Source organism: Necator americanus, chromosome II (genome assembly GCF_031761385.1).
Source record: "Necator americanus strain Aroian chromosome II, whole genome shotgun sequence".
In the NCBI taxonomy this organism is placed as follows: Eukaryota; Metazoa; Nematoda; class Chromadorea; order Rhabditida; family Ancylostomatidae; genus Necator; species Necator americanus.
Genome location: NC_087372.1, coordinates 41,103,300 through 41,126,248, shown reverse-complemented (window position 1 = coordinate 41,126,248; position 22,949 = coordinate 41,103,300). Strand labels below are relative to the sequence as shown.

Sequence of the window (22,949 nt, the reverse complement as noted above, 5' to 3'; positions counted from 1 at the left end):
AAAAAACTTTCATGGACATAATAATATCAATGCCGGTATTTTTCGTAATTTTTCAACAATCCTATTGGTTTTGAAACATTTGACATGTGTGAAAGATTTTGCTTCACCCAAAAATCGCTTCAAATTCTTTGTAATGACACATTAACTGCAAAAATCTGTATTAATTGTGCAAAACTGAGGACTATACTGTATGTCTCCCTAAGTTTTGTATCAAAATACCACTCACTGCTGATGCCTCTTTCCTAAGTGATCTCGGACCCTAGACTTTCTTCTGAAAACAAGTTCTTAAAAAAATTAAAATACCTACCAGACCCTGCCACAAACGCCATAAACTTGATAAGAATGAGTTGACATTCATTGAATTCCAAATACCCCCAAAACAAATTTTTCTCCGAAAAAAAATAAAAAAAGCTGCTCATTTAAAAGTATATTTTGTAGTGTCATGATCAACTAATAATCAAGAATGGTACACTTACTAGCAAAGACATCCGATTCTGGTTGTGTTTACTGAAGAGGTGACAATGGTAAATGGTGATGTTCTATATGGTACGGTATTGTCGTGGATGTTTACGTCAGTCACTTTGTGTACTCAACTGTTTACTTGAAAACCTTACTAAGCTCACTATAAAAGACTCTTGCTAAGCGATCATCGAAAGCAATGTTGCCCTTACACTCACGATATCAATTTCTTCTATGCTGCATGGTGCAAATATCAGAACAACTCTTGGAGAAAATTCCTACCGAGCTGACATTTGTACGTGTGTATTTATTTATTTCATATTATCAAATTCATTTGATTAATGGAATGTTTCGCCGCCTGTTGCAGAGCCAGAAAGTGTTCCGAGATTTTCCATCACAGGAATCTGTCAACAACACTAATGAAACAACAATCCAGGTACTATGAAAAGAAATTGGGGATTAGTTGAAGTATTTGCAGTGCTGCGAGTATTTTTATCACCTGGATTTCTTTCTTTTCACATGTACCTATTCCAGGGATTTCCATCAGGAAGAAATGGCTCTCACTTAATTAGGATGAATGGAAAACTTCGGTAAATATGGTAGTACGAATTTCATTAAAGAGACTATAAAGGAAAAAAACATTAACTATATATTTTAGGTCCACAGCTATTAATAATTATACTAAATGTTCAATAACGATTACAGAACGTTCAGTGTTCTTCTAACAGTTAAAGGTCAAACACCACCTGTATTAGTCGCATTTTCAGTTTTATTGCAGTTGAAAACGACCAACGAGAACTGGTCCCATGATATCTTTTAGGTTCCTTTCTTCCAAACCATAGATCCAGATATAGGTATCTGGATCCACAGTTTGAAAGAAAAAAGATAGATATAGGTATATGGTAGTTGTTATAACTCTAAGAATGCCACTTGAACTGAAAAGAACTTCCTGAATAGCTCTATCTTCTTTCTGCTCATAACAATTTCGTATTACTGTACATAGGAAGTATGTACAGTAAATAAGCCCATCAAATGACAAATTTTTTCGACCCTACTATGGTTTTTTATCCATTAAGGTTAGGTCAGATGTATGAAAACATGAGCTGGTTTTGTTTTGTTGTGTTGAATTCTCAGTCGTATACTTTATTGCTTAACTATGAAGGAAATTCCAACATTATGCCAATTGATTTATTATCTATTATTTCTTTTTTTATATTTTTTTATTAATTTATTTCCTTTGTTATTTATTTGTTTAATCATTACCTACTAATCTCATTGTTATTGAAATTTCTCTAATTCAAGTTTATGGGAGCATAAACATTTTGTGGTATTCAGCTCGGTAGTTTTTGATGGAGACATGATTATGAGCGGTGCGTTATTACGGAGCTTAGAAGCGGAGCTACTGCAAAATCATCGGAAGAAACGATGGGCGTACCGAGATACTTTCTATCCGAGCACTATTTGGAGTGATGGGGTGCCGTACGTCTTCGATGAGGACCTTCGTACGTTACAGTAACGTGTTCGGGCTTCTGATAAACATAAACATGCGATTGCAGCTTCCATAGCAATACTCAGTTTAACATATGCTATGAGATTTTGGGAACAGAATACGTGCGTAACGTTTCGAGAACGTATAAATGAGACGCAATATATTTTTTTCACAGGTATTTTTTACGCTTAACCCATTCATGTCTATTTTGTTATGCCTTCCTCGACTTCAGGAGAAAACAGAGGCTGTTTCTCGTCCGTGGGAAAAGATGATTCACAACCGGAACAACCGGTTAATATTGGGAAAGGATGTTATCACGTCAGTTTCCTTTTAGCTATTATTTCGTTTGTTATGGTCCATATTTTAATACTTATGGTAATCTTCCCAAACTATTTAGTTTGGAGTGACCACACATGAGGTAGGACACGCTCTTGGCCTCTTTCATCATCAACAACGGTATGATCGAGATGATTACATAACGTTCATCAAAAAACAAGTGCCGAAATCATATTGGCTTAATTTCGCAAAGGTTAATGGATTTAATTATTAATTTTTCACTTCATCATTAGGGATTCACTTGGTTTGTTCAGATTCCTAAAAAATTCCTTGGCACATATGGTCTTCCGTACGATGTCGGAAGCATTATGCACTATACTCCAACTGAGTAAGTTTTAGGTTTAGTAGAAAACTTGCACTGATCGAAGAGAATCCTCAAAAATTCAGATTTACCTCAAATGCATTTCTTCCTGGTCTTCTGACTAAGGATACGAATCTCCAGGCAACGATGGGATCAATGGATGGACCATCATTTCTTGATGTACAAATCGTGAACAGGCACTACCAATGCTATAGTGAGTTTCCATTGATTTTTTGTTTGTTTTGAATGGATCTTGGAACCTTTTTTGCATTGAGCAGCGGCTAGTAGCTTAGATGTGTAAATTGCGGTTAACAACCGGGATTTGCGATTGGAAATGAAAAGAATAGTGAAGTTCAAGATTTGGAACCAGTTATCTAATAAATAATCCTTTCAGTTATTTTTTAAATTGAAGGAGTTCTTTAATTTTGAAATTTTACTCTGGGATTTCAGAGATGTGTAATGAAACCGAATACAAACCAAATTGTCTGAACGGAGGTTATCCGAATCCGCATAATTGCACAATTTGCAAGTAAGTTTTAATGTAACTAAACTGACTTGCTTAGTTAACTCACTCATACAGATGCCCTACGGGATTCGGAGGTGATTTCTGCCAGTTAATTGAGTCTTCGGGAGTAATGAACTGTGGTGGTTTGATTCCAACCAGTTCGAGGCTAACGCGAATGAAAATTCGTCTCGTTTCAAGTGGTCCGCAGAAGAGAAAATGTGTTTATCATATACGTGTAAGTTACAACTGTTCAGCATGGAAAATCCTGGGTGTTTAAGGAAATAAGTGATCAGGGAAATAGTGTTTAGGCTCCACCGAACCGTCGCATTATGATTGGTTTGGAGTCGGTTCGTGGAGATTGCCAAGAAGGATGTTACACCACGGCAGTAGAGTTGAAGATGAACGGAGATTTTCGTCCTGTTGGATACAGGTGTGCTCTCTAGGATATTTGTCCTTACTCTTAACAACAACGTCAGGGTCCCATAAGTATTAAATCTAGTAAGAAGGCCTAGTAGGCTGAAAGATTCAAACCTTTAATTTCCTTTTTTAAAGATCTCACAGGGATCATAACATTTACAACTTCTAGTGGTTCGTTCTTTTCAGAACGCAGATGGGTTAATTTTTATTTTGCCACTGTAAACAAGGTGTATTGGAAAAAGACGTATTCACGGAAACTCTTCTTGTGGAAAGGAATAACAATTCGTAAAAAAAATAAGAAGAAACCGGAGCAGTTTGGGATTTATGTGCAACGGTTTGCCAGTCTACAACAATTTCCAAAGAATTTTTTTTTGGATTATCATCGAAAGAACGTCCCTCTTCGCCTTTCTTCATCCTATCCTCTTCTTTCGTTGCTTGAATTTGATGATATGGTCCGAAAACTACTTCATATCATACTTTATATGGACTTCTGTGTATAGAAATCGTAATAAGATAAAGATAAAAGATAAAATATATAAATATTGCAGATAAATAAAATATTGCAGATAAAAGTGTTTCACTTAGATTTTGCTGTGAATCGCATTCGTTCCGTCGAATTCTCTCCAAAGGAAGAAATATTCCTCTCATGTTCTTCGCACGTAATTCATCGCTCGAAGTCACATTATTTTTCCGATGGGGTAAGCAACGTCTCGGACCATTTCCGATGACTCTAATTTAAAATATGTAGTTGTACTGACTCCTGATGCCGAGGATGCTAACTATCTCAATACGACAGAGTTGACGGAGGTATACAAGCAAAGTGATGCCGACAACGGTAAACAAATCCTATTTTCTCGTCTCCCTTGATCCCCTTAATCATTTTTTTTTCAGGACTAGACATGCAAGTGTTGCAATTACCATATGAAGATCGTTCACCTTATCGTAACAAAGAAATGAAAGATCGAGCATCTAAGTCCCAGGTAAACAGTAACAGTGTGGACTTAATAGTTAACCGTAAACTATAGTCGGGTCGAAACGAATTGAAGCTCGTTGTTGCTGCGTAAGAGGCTGCGCTTCCAGCGACGCAGTTAAGCTGGCGGCTGCTAGCGATTCGGAGTGTAGCTGAGCGAAGCTAGCCAACGTCCCACCTTGATCACAACCGTTAGCTTAACTGCTCTTCTTGCGAAACTGCACCGCGCCTCATGCTATTTTAAACCGACTATACGTTCAGAGAAGCGTATACGCCTATTTTTCTGCCTGGAAGGCAACATATCACGAAATTGACGTAGTAAGGGAACCTGGGAACGCATTAACATCTAGTCGTCCTCATAACCGGCGAGAGAACGGAATTTACACTTATGAGCTACGTTAGAACACGTTTCCTCGTTCCGTTCTTTTTAGCAGTACATTCATTGGTTTTACTTGAATAGGCTGGTGAGAAGGCATCATTGATCTTCGACCGCTCGTTCATGGACGCGGCACGAGCACAGGAGAGGTGCATTCTAAATTACCTCGTAGAGAGGAACGCTCTTTACGACGATTAGAGGAAGTTGAGCGGAGCCACGTCGGGTTTCGTAATCTACAATCCGAACTCTGGGGGATCCCTGGTGTTTCCACAACACGTCGTTTTCATGATACGCTGCCTTTAATCGTTCAAACTGGGGCTGTTGGCTGCAAAACATGGTCAAGCTTCTGTGTTGCAGCTCGCTAATGATGAATCGGATTACGTTGGGCAATACGGGAGCAATGGAGAAAGCTACGAAGACCTTTCTATATACAGTTGAATTGAGTTGAAGCGCTAGGTTGACCACACGATTGTCACAAATTTTAATGTAACATTTGTATGTACATATCTCAGCAGTGGAGGGATTTCATTTTATTGTGTGATGTGTGTTGTTCCACTGTATATATGGTGATAATAAATATTTGGTATCTGTGGTGTTGAAGATGGGATTTTCGTAAATGACTGGAGGGTTTCGTGAATTCTAAGAAAATTGTTCCCCAGTATTCGAGAGAAAACTCTGTAAAATATCCCTTACTTCCATTACCTTTTTCTCGTATATATATATATATATATATATATATATATATATATATATATATCCACCACAATAGCATCAAAGCGAGCTGAGACAACTGCGTGGGCGCTCCAAATGATGGAGGAAGGGGTTGCGATCGAGGTTGTTACCTCGCTTGCTGCAGGAATGAATAAGGCCCCACCTATAGCGCAGGCGCTTCCGCAGCTGCACCAGGTTTCAGTTCGGTTGACCTTAACCATCTCCACAATAATTATGCATAAAGGATAAAGGATAAAGTGCATGGCGTCATACCCTGTGGGGATGTAGCTGCGCATTCCGGTCCAAATTCAGAATTGTTTAGTATTTACGAACGCTTCTTTAACCTGGACAATGACTTGCAGGGGCCAGCCGATGTATCAATAGTAGTCTAATGCAGTAGAATAATAGAAAATAAATTAGTATATGACGGAATACTAGTGAAATAGCTCAGAATATAGTAAATACTTCCGTTTCGCCTCTACCCTTAGACGGAAGGAGTAGAATACAGAATAGGAAGTAGAGAATAAGTAGGAATAATAAATGCTATTCACTCCCGAGGCTCTTCAGTAAGGAAGAGTGAACAGAATGTGGAATTGATATAGAGCCTGCTATTTACAGCCAGCTAAGGCGCCAAAAAACGATCAATATATGAGTAAGTGTTAGGTGAAGGAGATCATAAAAACAGAATAGATACAAGCGTATTAGTAAATGTTTTAAAACTAGGTATTCTATATAGTTCAGCATGCTTATAAATGATGTTTTGTTTTTCTTTTGTTTGTTATTAATAAAGCACTTAAAATAGCCTGTATAATAATGTTCTTGTCATATTTTAAAGTGCTCAGAAGTTTGAGCACGATCTATAGTCGGTCTATAAAATCTGAATGAAAACTGCAGTTCCTAGATATTCGGAGAGTCTCAGTATATATGATAGCGGTTTTAAGAGTATTAGAAATAAAAGAGTTGCCATGGCTGAATCTAGAGACAGTAAAATTGAATAAGTCTGTCTTGTTGTATGAAACGCTTGGCTGATACTAAGGCGGTTTCGAGCCATCAATCGTACAGTCACAGCTGAACCGCTTACCCGCTGCGCTACACGCTACCCTAACGCTACATCAGTTGAATCGCTGAATCATAGTGGAACTGTTTACGCGAATTTTCGACGTTAGAGCGGAAAAACTGGCTGGAATGAAAACAGCGCAGCTTCTCATAGGTAACTAAGGACAAATAACGAACACACATTAATAAGACATAAATAGTTTACCTCTACAATGGAAAAAACGCCTCTACCTCCAACAATGATTCTATTCCAATACAAATGTGATCTTCTAACTCTTTGTATGATTTCGCTCTAGCATGTTTACGGGAAATACCTTCAAAATGTGGAAATGGAACAATGAATGACAGTACCGAGAGACGGCATATTTGCACACTCAGAGCATATAAAGGCATTCTCGCATCATCAAAACATCAACATGATTGTACGCCTTACAGCACTAGTACTGTCAGTGATCTGTGTCTGCTGCTCCTTCGAAACTGTAGGTTTGTGGATTTTTTGGCAATAAAGTAATGACACGAGACGAGAACTTCATTGGAACATCGAACAATATTGAAGAGAAAGTTTTTCATAGAGGATCGCATCTCTTACAAGGTGACGCCGCCAGGAAAAAATTTCTGGCAGAAAATGAGCACATTTATACATTTGCCTCCCTCTCCCCTTGCCCTCCAAAAAGTACTCATTTCAATCCCCTTGTTAACTTACTACTGACTTCTAGTCAACTGATTTCTTTTTCAGTACTGTCATGTAAGGAAATTGGACTGCAGAATAACATTTTTCAATATATTAGAATCTTCAAAAATTTCCATAAATGAAAATTGTAGGACAACATTGAAATAACTTATTTATCAACTCTTGTTCATTTCGAATCACATTCTCTCTTGTATTCATAGTGCAATTTCTTTTAGAGAAATTATTTTGGCGTTCGGTCCGCGGTAATCGTGGACACCTTGATCGGTTGAGAAAACTGGTAAACAATGAATATCGGCCGAATCGACACAACTCTGTATGTGCTCTGCCATAAACAGCATCTGTTTATTTCTGTTAAATTGAATTTCAGCGAACCTTCAACGTTCTCTTGGGTGCGGAACCTAGCGAGCGAAATTTCATGAAACTCAATCGAGATTTCTCGCAAGTCGAATCATATGGCTTCTGTGCTAAAAATTCAATTTAATTTGAAACAAATCCAGTATTTTACAGAAGTTTCCTTTTCGATGGGGACATAATTATTAGTGAAACTCGACTACGTGAAATAGTTGGAGATGCTGAACATAAACGAGAGGATTTCTGGAGAAGATTCACGCGTTGGGCCTATCGTGACCTCTTCTATCCGGAAACTATTTGGCAAACTGGCATACCTTACAAATTTGATACTGATTTACGTGAGTGTTAGAATCCTATAAGGACTCAGTTCCTTCTTTTTTGAGAAAAAAAGGAAATTCCGGTGAGCTGCACATTGTTTTTACAAGCTCTTTTAAGCACCGCAAGCACTTGAAAGTATAAAGAAGGCTATGGATTTTTGGCAAAATAACACTTGCGTCACATTTCGTCCACGCACTACTGAAACTCAATACGCATTCTTTACTGGTATGTTCTAAGGTTAGAATTTAAAATGTTAACGTGCAAGGACCGTCTATGAACGGAATCTCGAATAAAATAATATTTTATTAATATGAAATAAACACTGTGCTCTACTTCTCTTCAGGATCTCTTGACATGTGCTCTTCATCGGTGGGCAGAGATACTTCACAGCCGCAGCAACCTGTCTATATCGGACCTGGATGTTATAAGGTAAGCAAAAACATCTCCAAATTGAATAACAAAACAATAAATGTTCAGTTTATTAAAGTGGGCCCATCTGAAAATCTCATCCAGAAGTGCGCTTTCAGTTCGGAGTGACATCTCATGAAATTGGACACATTATTGGTCTGTTTCACCATCAGCAACGTTATGATCGGGACGACTATGTTAAGTACTTTCCTAAAAATGTGGCCCCATCTGACAGTGAAAATTTCGCCACGGTAAAATTTCTCTTATTACTATGTTTACGTTGCAACACGATTAACTTTTCGTTCGTTCGCAACTTTCATTCGTAACTATTTTTTATTTGTGTACCGCTAAAGCACCAATGAAGAAGTCGATGAGTGCTGCCGAAATGTCCTAGAGGGTCTTTAGGAGTCCGATCATAATTACATTTATCGCAAGCCTCCCCACTTCCTAAAGATTTCAACTCAATTACATAATGGGAATAATAAGGAATAATAGGGGAATGACATTAGATTTACCTTGTGCTTTTTTTCTCTATGACTAGCAGATTTCGACAACGAAAACGTTCAAAAGTTGCTTCCAAAGCTCCAGTTCGATAAATCACCTCAGCCTAATCACTTTGTTTTCAATGGAAACACATTATCTTATGTAAAAATTGGAGAAAAAACCTTCGGACTTTGGGGAATTTTTAATGATTAATTGTAACAGAAGTGTAGGAGGACAAAATGAGCTGTTCATTCTACGTAATTGGAGGCAGCGTATCACGATTTTAACATGGTGCGAGAACCCTGTGAAAGCATAGAGTGTGGGTGGTAGATTACGTTAACCAGCGGAGCTTCGCTCGCCCTGACCGGGTCATTGCAAAAAATAAAAACGTCGCGAAAGACGTCGCTACGAAGTCAGTTGCAACGCGCGGCAACCACAAGGGAGCGGGCGGAGATCAATGAGGTCTTCTTGTCCGTCTGTTCAAGTGAGGGGAATGAGTACGCTGCTGAGAGGACCGGAACGTATGCGTAGAGGTGGGTGCGTTCTTACCTACTTTCAAGAACTAAACGTTTCCCACCCCGTTTTTTTACGACGCTTAGGAAAAGATAAGTGGATTTATAATAAATCCACTCGTCTTTTCTTAATCGGTTTCCGTAAACTACAGCTGAAATTCTAGGCTTTCAGTGCGATTTTCGCACCACGTCAAATACGTGATGCGCTGCCAATAGTGGTTCAAACAAGACTTACTCTTGGATTATTTTTTGTACTTGCAGATATCACCAAAATTCCTCGACACCTATGGTCTGCCTTACGACGTCGGAAGCATAATGCACTACGCACCAACAGAGTGAAGACTAGTATCATCGTTTTTTGAAAGTCTTCTCTCAGGGATCATCATCATTCAAGATTGTTCACATGATTAATGAACAAGCAAAATTCTAGATTTGCGATAAATCCTTTCTTCCCGTCATTGATGGCGATTGATGAAAACCTTCAAGGAACTATGGGTCAAATGGAAGGACCATCGTTTGAGGATGTCGAAATCGTCAATAGACATTATCAGTGCTATAGTTGCTGTTTAATAATATTTTTCCTTGGAAATAAACAGCTTTAAAAAATATTTCATAGCCGCCTGCAACAACACAGAAACACAACCAAGTTGCTTAAATGGTGGATATGTGGATCCGTTAAACTGTACAGTGTGCAGGTTCGTTTTTTTTTTTTTTCGTATATTTCTCTTAGTCGAACTGTTTTTTTTGCCTACAGATGCCCGACAGGATTTGCTGGAGACTTTTGTCAACTGATTGCTTCTTCTGCTCCAATGAAATGTGGCGGACTGATTCCAACTTCGTCTAAGTTAACTCGTTTGAGGATACGAATGAGCATTGGGCTTACTAGAAGACAATGTGTTTACCACATAAGGGTTTGAATTTTTGCTAGCTTATTCTATTTTGTTATATGTAACCGTTTTAGCTAACATTCCGACCGATTTAGCCTTTATTGTTACTAATTATAAACATTACAATTATATCATTATTATTATTATATTATCATTACTATTACATTATTATTAATATTATATCATTATTACATTATTATATTCATATACATATTACTTGTACCGATTTGTGAAATATATATTTGATCTATTCCTATACAGTCTCCACCAAATCGTCGAGTTATGATCGGCATAGAAACGATCAAAGGGAAATGTCAAGAAGGCTGCTACACCTCCGCAATGGAGGTGAAAATGAATGGCGATTTCCGTCCGATGGGTTACAGGTGGTCATAAATCTATTATTTATCTCTTTGATTATTACGTACCGTATTTTTGCAGGTTCTGCTGCGAATCTCAGTCTTTCCGTCGGCTTCTCTCGAAAGGACGGAACGTTCCAATCATATTCTTCGCTCAAAATGGAACTTTAGAAGTGTTAATGTTTTTCCGATGGGGTAATCTCTCAAGAAAATTCTAGTTAGTACTTTTCTAGTGATTTTTTTTTAAATATAGTTGTTCTCACTCCGGATGCTGAAGACAACATCTCACTGAATGCCACTGAATTAATGGAGGTCTATAAACAGAGTGACAATGATTACGGTATGTAATTTTTTTTCGTAAAATAGCGCTTCTGCAGACTGAAGGGAACTAAAAGAATAAAAATAGTTACGTATACACATACTCTCATTGAGATATCTTACAGGAATGGATATGGAATTGCTGCAGTTGCCGGAGGGTAGCGGTATGGGCACACCTGGCGGTGGTCTCTCACCTGATGGAGGATTTGGAGAAAATGTACCCCTCTCGCCTGTTATAACTCACTACTGAGGTCATTTATATTTAGCCCTATGCACTGAACTTTGGGGATTTTAGAGAGCTCACGACGATGTCAAAGGAACTGAAGAAGAATTGTTCTATGGAAGCGATGGAGAGAGTTACGAGGATTTTTCTGTATATACGTGAAGAATGTTTTTCATTAATAAAAATGATTGTATGTAAGATATTATTTTAAACATAAGCAATATAAAATGTGATATACAGTAAATAAAGCTAAATGAAGTTCAAAGATGATTAATTTTGCAGCTACAATACTATGACAAGAGACGAATAGATCATTAGATTTGATATCGACCTGAAATTGACTAAGTAACTCACATCATAACAGAAACATTAATCCTGTAGGCTCACCCCTAACTTATGCGATTTCCAAATTTCTCGCAGTTTTGGAAAGTGTAAACAAGAACCCATTGGGACCTCATGAAGAAAAACTTTTATTGTGAGTTTCATTCAATTTTTCAATTTGTCGCTGCAGAACTACATGCCCAAATACGCATTCACATCTTACATTATTTAAAGGTTATTGGTGGAGCGCAGCCTATTTTTCCACATCGAAGTAAATTATATCAATGCACTTCGGCAAATACATACAATCCAGGGCCTGAATTCAAACTGATAACGATCATGGTCCAGACACTGCTGAACACTTTTATTCATTATTTCCAATAGAAACAGTTTGAAAAGATCTTTTTGAACTCAACAAGGAAGTCTTGATTCTAATGTGGCTCTTTCGTTCTCCGATAATGTTTCTTATGTACGTTTTCAATGGTTTCATGCGCCTTAAAGGCATCACTCCACGAATCTGAGATGGTGCAGATTTCAGGTGGAGTTTTCGTATACGGGATGGGAGACTATGGAGAGGGGAGTGATTCCGTCCATTTCTTCTTAATTGCCGTTAAAAAAAACCGCCCGAAAGATGCGGCGCCGCACACGGCTGGCGCGCTCCAGTTGAACTCCTTGTGGAAAATAGTGCGCCAAAACGCCTGAAGCCGTATCTTCCGGGCCGTTTTTTACGGCAATTAGGAAGAAATGGACGGAATCACCCCCCTCTGCATAGTCTCTCATCCCGTATACGAATATTCCAGTTGAAATCCGTACCACCTCAGATTCGTGGAGTGATGCCTTTAACTTCAAGCGCGGTCTGGTGGTGGTCGAGATATCTAACATGGATTCTTCGAAAAATCCGGTTCGAACGGCTTTTTTCATCAAAAAGCTATTTTTTTAATATCTCCTAAGCCGTTTAATGCTTCCACAATCCAATTCCACATTTCAAAAACTGGCATTGCACGAATTTTTCACAGGGAATCCATGTGGGATGTAGCAGCAGCAAAAACTTGCAGCTTGAAAAAAAAATTAATGAGAATGATAAAGAAATAGATAGGATTTTAACTTTTAAACAGAAAAAAACCCAAAAAAAGCTAGCTTCAAGAAAGAATATAGCGATGTAGAGGCGGTACATAGGAACAAAAATGACAACATACGCAAAGAAGCAAATAATAGGCACAAGAGATGGATGATTAATAATATTATTCACTTTTTTCTTGAACGTTTTGAACAAATTCAAAGTGGGTATCTTCATTGTTTTTGCTTAGCCCCACATATACTTAGCGCAACTTTTCAATGGTGACTTTTTATTTTGACATGAGAAAGTAAATTGCTAGAATAAACTTTCGGGATCGTGCTATGCCCAAGAGCAATTCCTGAAATGGAACTGTTTTAATAATTATAGATTTAATTAGGATTAGTTGATCGGGTGGCTATGGGATTTTATCGTGCTCAGTATTTAAGGATGCTTAGACAAAGTAATTAGCAGCGACACATGATAGCTGCTATTATTTGGCATATTTGATCTGATCAAGAGACAGAGAGCTAATTCTATGGATTTTTTTTTTATTATTGAAGCGAAATTGGCATCACTGTGGCGGCAAAATTTGGTTTTTCGTTACATCTTGGGTTTTTTTTTTGCTGGTGAACAAATCCTATTCTCTTTCTTTTTAGCCAAGGATCAAAGTGTTCCTGTGCGTGTTTGTGACGTTTCAGGAATCCTTTGTTGCCACATGATGTGCGATTTATTAGCGATAGATTTCTTATCGATGCGGATATCGAGTTCCCCCTACGCTACGCTTCTCGAGTGTGGAATAAGTGCTTGAATGTTCGTTATTGGCATTGCACTTCTCATATGTTTTGTCAATTCGGAAACGGATGTTCCTACTGTAAGTGTTTTCCTTTTTGTTGAGTGATGACTCTCTTTTAAACTATGGATTTAAGAGACCTTATTTGAAAGTCATAGTATAAGTTTCGTTGCTTAAGAATTTCGTGGTAATATTCTATGGAATTGGAACTATGGAATATGGAATTATTATAATAATTATTTAATTATTATTTTTTATATATTTTATACTTTTTATATTTTTATTTGGAATATTTCTTGATAAATGTTTCAGCTCAGAGAACTGGTGAATCCTTCCGAACAATATGCCCTACGCGATACACTTTCAAGTATAATCGAAGAGCAGTACAAAGACAATGTTATTAGTTCGGTATGTCGAAATAAAATATCTACAAAAAAAGCCATGAGCCAACCACATGTAAATTTTTTCTCTTGAATAATAGGCCAAAAGTGTGCTTTTGTTTTTTCTTTGAACTTTGCTGTCTTATAATCAACATTTCCTTCAAACATCTAAAAATACCTAAACAATCAGCAAAAGTGACAGCAGTGAAAAAATTTTCCTTCCCATCTTTCTCGTATCCGAAAAGAAAATTCTCATCCACCATTCTTGAAGTCTGTATAATTTCAGGATTATTTTTTCATAAAACAGTAGCAAAATTAAAGTATGGGATAAATCCAGGCTTATAATTCTGAAATTATACAGACTTCAAGATTGGTGGATAACAGGTTGAGATGATTGAGGTAAAGATGCAGATGTAGATGATGATTTGATAAGATCAAAATTAATTACCAATAAATTGAAGGATGTGAAGGAGCGGTCTTTCTTCCAGTAATTTACAGCATCTGTGCTCGCTCTCACCTCATCGTTTTCTTCTAGTATTTTTTTTATTTCATATATTCTTCATTAAGGATGACGTTGCAGTTCTTCCTGCGTACACACACTACCTACCAACCATCAATCAAATAAACCAAAACTACTCGTAAGTTAACTTTCAACCTCAAAACTCGATCTTGGTAAATAAAACAACGCAAAGCTGTCCTCGCTGACATGTAAACAACAACAAAAAATACGTAGAATTTCCTCGTTAGAGTGAAGCGCATGTTTTAGTTTCCAAAACAGAGTAGGTAATTTTTCGCTGCAGGTAAACCAAAAAGTTACAAATTACAAAATTTTAAAAATTAAAACTAATCATTTGAAATTAATTCTAATTAAAAAGACTACAAATTGCAGCATTAAATACTGCTGATTTCACTACATTAACTTGAAAATATTTTCAAAAAAAGGAATAATGTTGGATTGCATGATTACTGAACGTTTCAGCGATCTTCTATTCCAAGGAGATATTCGCATACCTACAAAAATGCTCAGAAATATTCTGGACGATGCGAATGGCCGTCACAAGCGTACAGCATTTCGAAACGGTCTTTACCCATCCACAATCTGGAAAAAAGGAGTTCCTTATGCTTTCCATAAGAGCATGAGTGAGGATTTAATTAGCCTGAATTTTCTGGATTTAGATTTAATTATTTAACTGTGCATCCCTCTGTAATTGGAGTGAAATTCCATTCAGACAACGAAGGAAAACGCTCTGTTCTAGCTGCAATACAATTTTGGAGGAAACATACATGCATTCGTTTCAGACGACGTACGAAGGAACAGGTGCTTCAGCCAATTTTTTTAAATGAAGCTATTTGTAAATGTGAATTTTCTGATGGGTTAAATGTAAACGCATCTATTTAGAAAATAGTATCTCATCCAAAGCAAGCCTATTACAGGATTGAGGAATAATTCGAGGTCGTTTTATTCAAAAATCTATATAGAAACAGTGAGCGTAGGGAAAATATTTTACAACACTCGATAGAGAATTTCTCGCTTTTTAAGACCGTTGAGTTGCATTTTTTTTAAAAATTTAACTGATTTTTTTCTTTTGATTGCCAGATTAAAGCCTCAAGTGAATCAAAAAATTACACGTTTGACACCACTTGTTTATTTATTTATTGCATTTAATCGGAATGATAAAGTCACCGGAACTAGATTTTATCTCTTATAAGGTGGTCTAAGCCGAGATCACTGACGTTTATGGAGGGAGACCACTTTACTTTGATGGAGCATCCATTACCGGTCGCCTTTTCATGCGCCTGTCGACCAGTTGTTGAAGACTGAGACAAAATTCATTTTCTATCATGTTTTCCAGAAAAAAACCACCACAACCAGTTAGTCAAAAAATTAATTCTCACTATCAGCATGCATCCATTAGATCTTCAGATGCTTCTTTCTGTTTTTTTACCACGTTTTTAATTTTTCTTGTTTTTTCTTCCGTTTTTGCTCTTTTTTAATCTTACTACTCAACCCATTCAACGCCATGCATGCACAGCACAAATTTTATGAGTAATTTCACTCAACACCTTGCTTAAATGATAAAGGGGGTACTGAAAAATAAGACTTTGTGAAGCGATAAATTCTTTATCGATCAACCTATACCATGTTGTCAAAACTTTTGGATTCCATACGGATTTGTATGTTTGAAGAAACGGCCAAGAATTACTCTTTCAATTCAATGTGATGCGTGATTAGCTGTAAATATCAAATATTAGTTATTATTATAGTGCGTATTCTATATTATAATAATGATTAATATTTAAGAGTTAATATTAAGTAATGCATACAGTCTACTAAAGCAGTAAAACGTTACATAGTGAGTGCAATCGGCAAGTGCACCTCAAACTCACGATGATCCAGTAGTATTTAGTAGAGAAGGATCGGAAAGGAACCATGTTGATGAATGAAAAGTCGTTCTTTTTGGTGTCAACAAAATAAATAGATTTTCCTGGAGAAAGAGATGAAATGAATATTATTGCATCCCTTTACTTTTTAGGAAAAAGGAAAAAAATTAAAACACAATGACATGCATATGTGAGTTGCAGGTTTACCTGCTTTTCGTCGGAAATGATGATGGCTGTTGGAGTACGGTGGGACGTGACGCTGCACAAGGACAACAGCTCGTCTCGATTGGGAGAGGATGCGAGGCGGTAAACTGAATTATTTAAAACAATTTCACTTCAAAAAAAGAAGATGTAAATCAACTGCTATCCATCGCCCTCTTTTGAGCGGTCCATTTCAGTTCGGGATAACATCACACGAATTGGCTCACGCTTTGGGACTCTTCCATGAGCAATCACGTTACGATCGGGACAATTGGATCACTATTTATCCACAACGTATTCCAAAATCTCAGCTATATAACTTTGCAAAGGTGCATTATTTTCTAAGATTTTCCTTGCTTCTTAAAAAAACGAAAAAATTGTAATATTGTTAGATATTATTTTAAACATTATATTAAATAATGTTCTGATTCTGGCGTTAACACTAATAAATAAAATTATAATAATAATTTTAATACAGCACTTCTTTTCTTTTTCTTGTCGCATCTTTGGTGTATGCAAAAAAGTAAAAAAAAAATATATTTGTACGGATATGAGATATAAATATAAAATAAGTAAAGATAAATAATTAATTCATGAAACCAGCCACAACATCCAGTGAAAATGATCCATTTTTAGGTGAGTCCGAAGCAAATGAAAATGTATGGTACACCTTATGACATTGGAAGTGTTATGCAATACACGCCGTTTGAGTTAGTTTGCAATTTTATAAGCGTAATAGTTGAATATTTTTCACAGAACAGATAATATGGGTGTTTTTATTAAGATTCTCTATCGATCCTCGAATACCATCGATGTTGGCCGTTAATATTAACGAACAGGGCAGCATGGGACAACTGGCTGGTCCTTCTTACTTGGATATTCAGATTATGAATGCTCATTACGCATGCGGTTGTAAGTCGATTTAAGTGAACTACGTTTTTTACGGTTATGATAAGTGATATTTTAGGAATTTCACTGTTACTGTTATTGTTACTATGTACTTGTTACTTACTACATATATCGCAGACTTTACTCATTTAAATATTTGAAATTAGAAAAATCCGTCAAAAGGAAAAGATCTCCCACTCGATTATCTTTCCTATTCGAGAGAAAAATTATTACTTCAACTTGTCAACTAAGACGGAAATGCAAATGCAAATCAAAATCTGATCAGGATGCTGAAATTAGAGTCGAAACTAAACGGCAGTGTGTAAAATTTAGCCTTCACCTCCTCTCACTGAGAGCGTCTCTAAAGACCTTCCGAGAAGGAGACGTGTTTTCCTCCCTCTCAAAAATCCTTGTTTTTCTATAAAAGGAAGAACCTCGGCTATGTACATCTTACATACCTCGTGCAAAGGAATACATCAAATCGACTGTGAACATAACCAATGTTTTCATTAACCAATATTAATATCACCAAAACCAACATTTTGCTGGTCGCTATAAGTCTTACTACATAGAAAGGGTATGTATTGAGGACAACGAACTAAATATTTGCGATCTTGTCTTTTACGTATTTTTCCTGCAATGCTTCCGTATGAAATCCTTAGAATTATTTTACTTTGTGTTCACATCTTTGTGTCCACAATTTGTCCACATACATTTCACAATCCGCATTTTCAGTGAAATGTCCTTTCCCGATACGTTGTAGAAACGGCGGAATACAGAATTCGCATAAATGTGGAACATGCATGTAAGAAAATACTAATAACTGGTAACACACTAATAGTTATTACTATTAACATTATTAACAAAAAAAGAAGAAAAAAGAACTCTTTGCTTTCGCCAGATGCCCATCTGGTTATGGTGGGCCTCGCTGTGGTCGTCCACAAGCTCCGTCAATTCGAAAATGCGTAGGACGATTGTACGCAAAGGAAGAACCGAGACGAATGAAGCTGCGCATCAACGCAGCTCCCAAGGCGGGCAAACCGAGAACATGTATCTACCATATACTGGCAAGTACATTTACCAATTTTCTAAGTAATATAAAAGTGTAAAGTGTCTGGCGGTAATCAATCCGCCTTGGATGCGTCAAAACGTTCACCTTAGAGGCATCAGCCCACGATTCTGAGGTGGTGTAAATTTCCAATGGACAAATTCTACACGGGGTCTTAGATTGCGGAATCAGTGTGGTTCCACTCACCTCTCCCTAATCGTAGCAAAAAAGGCGTGAAAGACTCCGTTTTTCACGACGACGTCAATTGCAACGCTCCACTTTTGTACACGCGCCGCATCCAGCTCCGCAGCGGTCGAAAGCCAGTGAGTTCTCCTCGACTGCCTATTCAAGTGAAACTAGGTTGCTGAGGGGACCAGAACGTATACATAGAGGAGCGTTCTAACGTCAGTAACCGTCGCGCAGCGGAAACAGCTCTCAACGCATGCAAGGAGTAAGCCTTACCTCTGATAGCTGATCTGGGCTTCGCTCCCATCGAGAGCATTGTCGAGAGGCTCGACCTGGCAATGCGGTTCTTGGTGTTGTTGTCCTATGCGTCCTTGATCCGTCCTTGGTCTGTGGGTGTGGCTAGGGTCCTTTTAATGTGCTCCAAGACGTGGGCTCTTATGAACCCTGCTGCGAAATTGCTCCGCTTCTCGTGATGGAGAGATCGGTCCCTAAAGGTAATATTACAGTATCGATCAACACACAATAGAGCGCATTACCTACATCATTTACACGTCCCTCATAGGGACTACAGCTGTTCCCACGCCGATTTTTTAGGACCATTAGGGAGAGGCGGGCAGAACCACCCCTGGTCTTGCAACCTACAACTCTTTGGCTTTTGCCATGGATTCACTCACCACGTCAGATTCGTGGTATCTGGCTGCGTTTAATTTTCGCCTGAGGTTTAAGTCTATACAGTGACTTGCGTAAGGCTAGCCGATGTGTCAAGTCAGTGTTCCTCCTAGTCAAGTCTGATACCAATTTATCGACCTGAAGGGATGAAAGGCTTGGTGAGCACTAGGGCGGAGTCGAACCTCCAATCAATCGTGTAGATACAGCAAAACCTTTTACCGATTGCGCTACACCCGCACTACGAGTAATCTAATAACATGAAAATATCACGAATACTAAAGTATGCACAGTTTACACCAGTATTTTTGTGCCTTGTGGGCTTACTTCTGTTCGCTCTCGTCTCAACAAAATGGACGCTTCGCGAAGTTAAGGTGCTATGATTGCAATGGAACAATCTATAAAACTGAGTTTATATGTTTTTTTCTACTATTTTCATTCCGAAAATTCATGCTGTCCTCAGAATATCTTACTTTTTGAGAGCCAGAGGTTTTTAGCTGGAAATCTTATATTGTCTCAAAATTCAAAAAGACTGGATGTTTTCAAATCCTGATAGCAAGGTTTCAGTTTTTTGAAAAATAATTTTTCAGGCTCCGAAAGGGAAACGAATCCATTTGACGATAGAGAAGATAAAGGGCACATGTGTACCCGGGTGCTGGAGAGAAACAGCCGAGTTCAAAGTCCGCATGGACAAACGAATTACAGGGAACAGGTTCGTGGGGAATTCTCTCCTATCGCTCCTTGAAAAATCTCCAAAGAAATGATTTTTTTTTCAAAATGTCAGGCGTTCTCACTACCTTTGAGGAAGAAATTAACTGTTTGGGCGTTCAGAAACTTATATTTGCTGCATTGCAACCTAACATGCTAGCAATTAACATTTATTAGTAAATAAGCAATGGTCTGGGAGATTCTCTTTTTACTGGAGTTCATTTGTGTTATTTGTACCTTGTGTACTCCATTCATACACACATGGATGACCATTTAAAGAGTAAAGAAATAAAAAAAATAAATAAATAAACGCAAGAAGTTGCTTTTAGAACAGTGGTTTTCAAGAAAGATTTGCCATATTTGGAGAAATTAACCCTGCAAAATCTTAACATTTACGGATGTGCTACAGGAGGAATGCTTAGAAAAATCAAGGTGATACAGACCTCGTTATTTTGTGTCCTCATCTTTTGATATATTACCTATGACCGATTCACGGTGCTTCAGCCCTGCTCACGTCTCCCTCTCCTCCCTGAAAAGAGGATTATGGAAAAACTAGAGAAACGAGAAACTGGAAATTTCCACCGGATTTATTGCAACTAAACGTTCGAACTAATCTGAAGAGATTTTTTTTCTTTTGAAATAATCCTTGCAAATGCTTTATTTAAAGAACAGTCAAGTGAAGAACTTCATACACTTGAATTTTCGAGAGTTTTCGAAGGAAAGGTCATATTCTCCGGTATTCTCTGAATGAAAGAGCGTGAGCGATGTCCAAAATGTTTTGACGACGATCAACGTTTTTCACGAGAATTTCGTGGATGAGTTATTGATCAGCAGCGGAAACAAAGATTCCGCAAAATTTGCGACTCCTAAAGCACTTCCAAAGTGTTTATGAGAATCAACTCGAATTCTTCTTCATGGATGAAAAGCATTTTCAACAACATACTGTAGCTATAATACGGCGACATAACTTATGTAGTGAACCTATGTACTAGTTGACGACATTTCTTATGCGCAAAAATTTTCTATTTTGCTATTTTCTCTGATTCTATCACTACGTAGTAGACAGAAATGGAACTTTTTTTAATTCAAGGTTTTGCTGTGATCTTGCGTCAAAGAAGCGAGTGTTATCAAATTCGGATGTCGTGCCGGTGATGCTGAAAGCTGTCCGGAAATCGGCACAAGTAATTGTCCAGTATAGTTTCGGTGGGTGTGATTTCTGCAACGTACTGACTCTGTCTACATTTCTTCGGCTTCAACTTCCTGGAGAGTTTGAAATTTCAAGGAGGATTGTGTCAAAGTTTGTAATCACAAGGGAATTCTCATCATTTCTGATTTCCAAGATGTCACCCCATCAGTTAGTGATAAGAAGATTCTTTAGGGCGTTAAACGACGGAGTTAAAAGAATGTGACTGCACAGATAACCTTTTTCAGCGGACGAAAATATTGCTCGCGATTATGATGTCGAAAATCTTGAAGAAACTTCAAACATCGCGTTTGGAGCTGGAGTCAAAACGATCGGTGAAAATAATGAATTTGAGCTGGAGATCCAAAAACCGTTGAAGGACGGGGAGCGAGCTGATGTGGATGAGGAGCCCATTGCTGAAGTTGGTCACGACGAAGGTTCCGGAGAGGATCAGGATCATACAGCTGAGAGTAATAACATTCGGACTGATTTCTATGCATTGCCTTCACTTGAACCTGATCTAGAAGATGTGCTTCACGAGGGGCAGGATATCGAAACTAAATCGACGTCCTGACTTGTATGATATATGACCGTAATTTATTACATTATTTATGAATTTAATCGTTCGAAAATTGAAATTTTAAAAGAAAATAAAAGTGGTCGATATTTTTTATAATTGAACGGTCATAGTGTACATCTCAATTCTACCCTTCCGTTAGACAGTTCCATAGCCGAAATTGAGAAGCCGAAATTGAGGCCGATGACTTCCAACGAGCAATGAAATTTCTCCAAAGAGAAACGGGAGAGAGAGCGGAGAAACTTCTTACACGGTACTTTGAACTGCGACAGGAATGTGATTGTCTTGCGCATTCTTAAGCTATTTACTATCAGAATGCCTAATCAGACGTTCACGAAAGCTCTCTCACCCTCAAAAAGTATTCTCTTAGTTCCTGTTTCTAAAAAAAACATTACAATTTCAGTTGGAAGTTGCGTTGAAGCGCTTACAGGTTATAAATATTTTACTGAATCGATGTACTTCTGCCATCTTCCGAATCCACAGGAGAAAAAGATAATTCTGGATTACAATTCTGAGACATAATGAACGAGAGATAGTGTTGCGTCATATTGTCCCAGAAGAAGTATTAAAGCAAAAACATTCTTTTAGGCCTACTGACGTTGTTGAAAAAACCGTCTTTTTTTCAGAAATCTTCATGAGATATTTCGCTACGAAAAATAAAAACAGAAAAAGTAGAGCTAAATTAAAAAATAAAACCGGAAGAGGTAAAGATACTACGCTATTTCGTTCGTATTCCCTAAGTAGCCCTTTTCCTAGTGCAGCTAGCTATTCGAACGATATGTCCACGCGTCCAGAACTTTTTAGTCTTGCTTACTGTGACCTCTTCTTATACGAATCATAAACCGATTATAGATGTATGTGTATTCTCGAGGACATCCACTCTGTAACGCGATTCTGGTAATCATTCTGTGAAGTAATTCCTTTAGAAAAATAAGCAAAAAAAGGAGGCAGAGTCACTAGGAAGTATGCAATTCCATTGGAACACTCATTCAGGTAATACACAATTGAAATGATGAAACTTTTCAGTGTATGGAACTAATAACTAGAAAGGTCACGATAAAAAGAAGCAAAGGTTTCTTGTTCGATCCACTTGAGGTGAAGAGGCTGACGTGAACATGAATTGCGTCATATTGTTCCAGAAGAAATATACTCCACATTAAGATCTCCCCTCTACATAGACCTACTGATTTTGTTGAAACAATTAGTTTTTTTTTTTTCAAGAATCACAAAACAGAATTGGTTATTCAAGCTGTTGAGTCATTTAAGTCATTTAAAAGTTGTTCGAGATCTATTCATATATTTTCTTGAAGAAGAATCTTACACTTGTCGCGAGCGTCATTTTATGAAGAAATGACGACGGTAGACAAATTTCTGCACGCCTATCCACAGTATGAA

General features: G+C 37.6%; 2 protein-coding genes across 5 annotated transcripts; both read left to right on the top strand.

The window, feature by feature from the left end:
* Window positions 1-528: 528 nt before the first annotated feature.
* RB195_020968 (uncharacterized protein) lies at window positions 529-5,291 on the top strand (the record flags this gene model as incomplete). 2 transcript variants are annotated; one of them, XM_064189547.1, is made up of 17 exons in its annotated part: window positions 529-585; window positions 644-754; window positions 827-895; window positions 994-1,049; window positions 1,795-1,961; window positions 2,016-2,123; window positions 2,181-2,266; window positions 2,346-2,477; window positions 2,539-2,612; window positions 2,672-2,799; window positions 3,036-3,114; window positions 3,166-3,325; window positions 3,399-3,520; window positions 4,093-4,205; window positions 4,256-4,342; window positions 4,399-4,487; window positions 5,211-5,291. In XM_064189547.1, 17 exons carry the CDS (start codon window positions 529-531, stop codon window positions 5,289-5,291), a joined length of 1,719 nt encoding a protein of 572 aa, XP_064045428.1. The 2 variants fall into 2 exon arrangements, with proteins under 2 accessions (XP_064045428.1, XP_064045429.1); XM_064189548.1 differs by having other exon boundaries at window positions 544-546.
* Window positions 5,292-5,393: 102 nt separating this feature from the next.
* Window positions 5,394-21,551, top strand: RB195_020967 (uncharacterized protein; the record flags this gene model as incomplete). Of its 3 annotated transcripts, XM_064189546.1 has the most annotated exons (18): window positions 5,661-5,770; window positions 7,819-8,000; window positions 8,098-8,205; window positions 8,324-8,409; window positions 8,508-8,639; window positions 10,532-10,653; window positions 10,709-10,821; window positions 10,880-10,966; window positions 11,070-11,161; window positions 13,648-13,743; window positions 16,299-16,403; window positions 16,496-16,627; window positions 16,935-17,008; window positions 17,083-17,210; window positions 19,677-19,798; window positions 20,462-20,517; window positions 20,885-20,997; window positions 21,226-21,551. In XM_064189546.1, the coding sequence occupies 18 exons, from the start codon at window positions 5,661-5,663 to the stop codon at window positions 21,549-21,551; spliced, it is 2,184 nt and encodes a 727-aa protein (XP_064045425.1). The 3 variants fall into 3 exon arrangements, with proteins under 3 accessions (XP_064045425.1, XP_064045427.1, XP_064045426.1); XM_064189545.1 differs by lacking the exons at window positions 5,661-5,770; window positions 7,819-8,000; window positions 8,098-8,205; ... (7 more) ...; window positions 20,885-20,997; window positions 21,226-21,551 and adding an exon at window positions 13,354-13,416 and having other exon boundaries at window positions 19,677-19,831; XM_064189544.1 differs by lacking the exons at window positions 5,661-5,770; window positions 7,819-8,000; window positions 8,098-8,205; ... (10 more) ...; window positions 17,083-17,210; window positions 19,677-19,798 and having other exon boundaries at window positions 20,447-20,517.
* Between the last annotated feature and the right edge of the window lie 1,398 nt (window positions 21,552-22,949).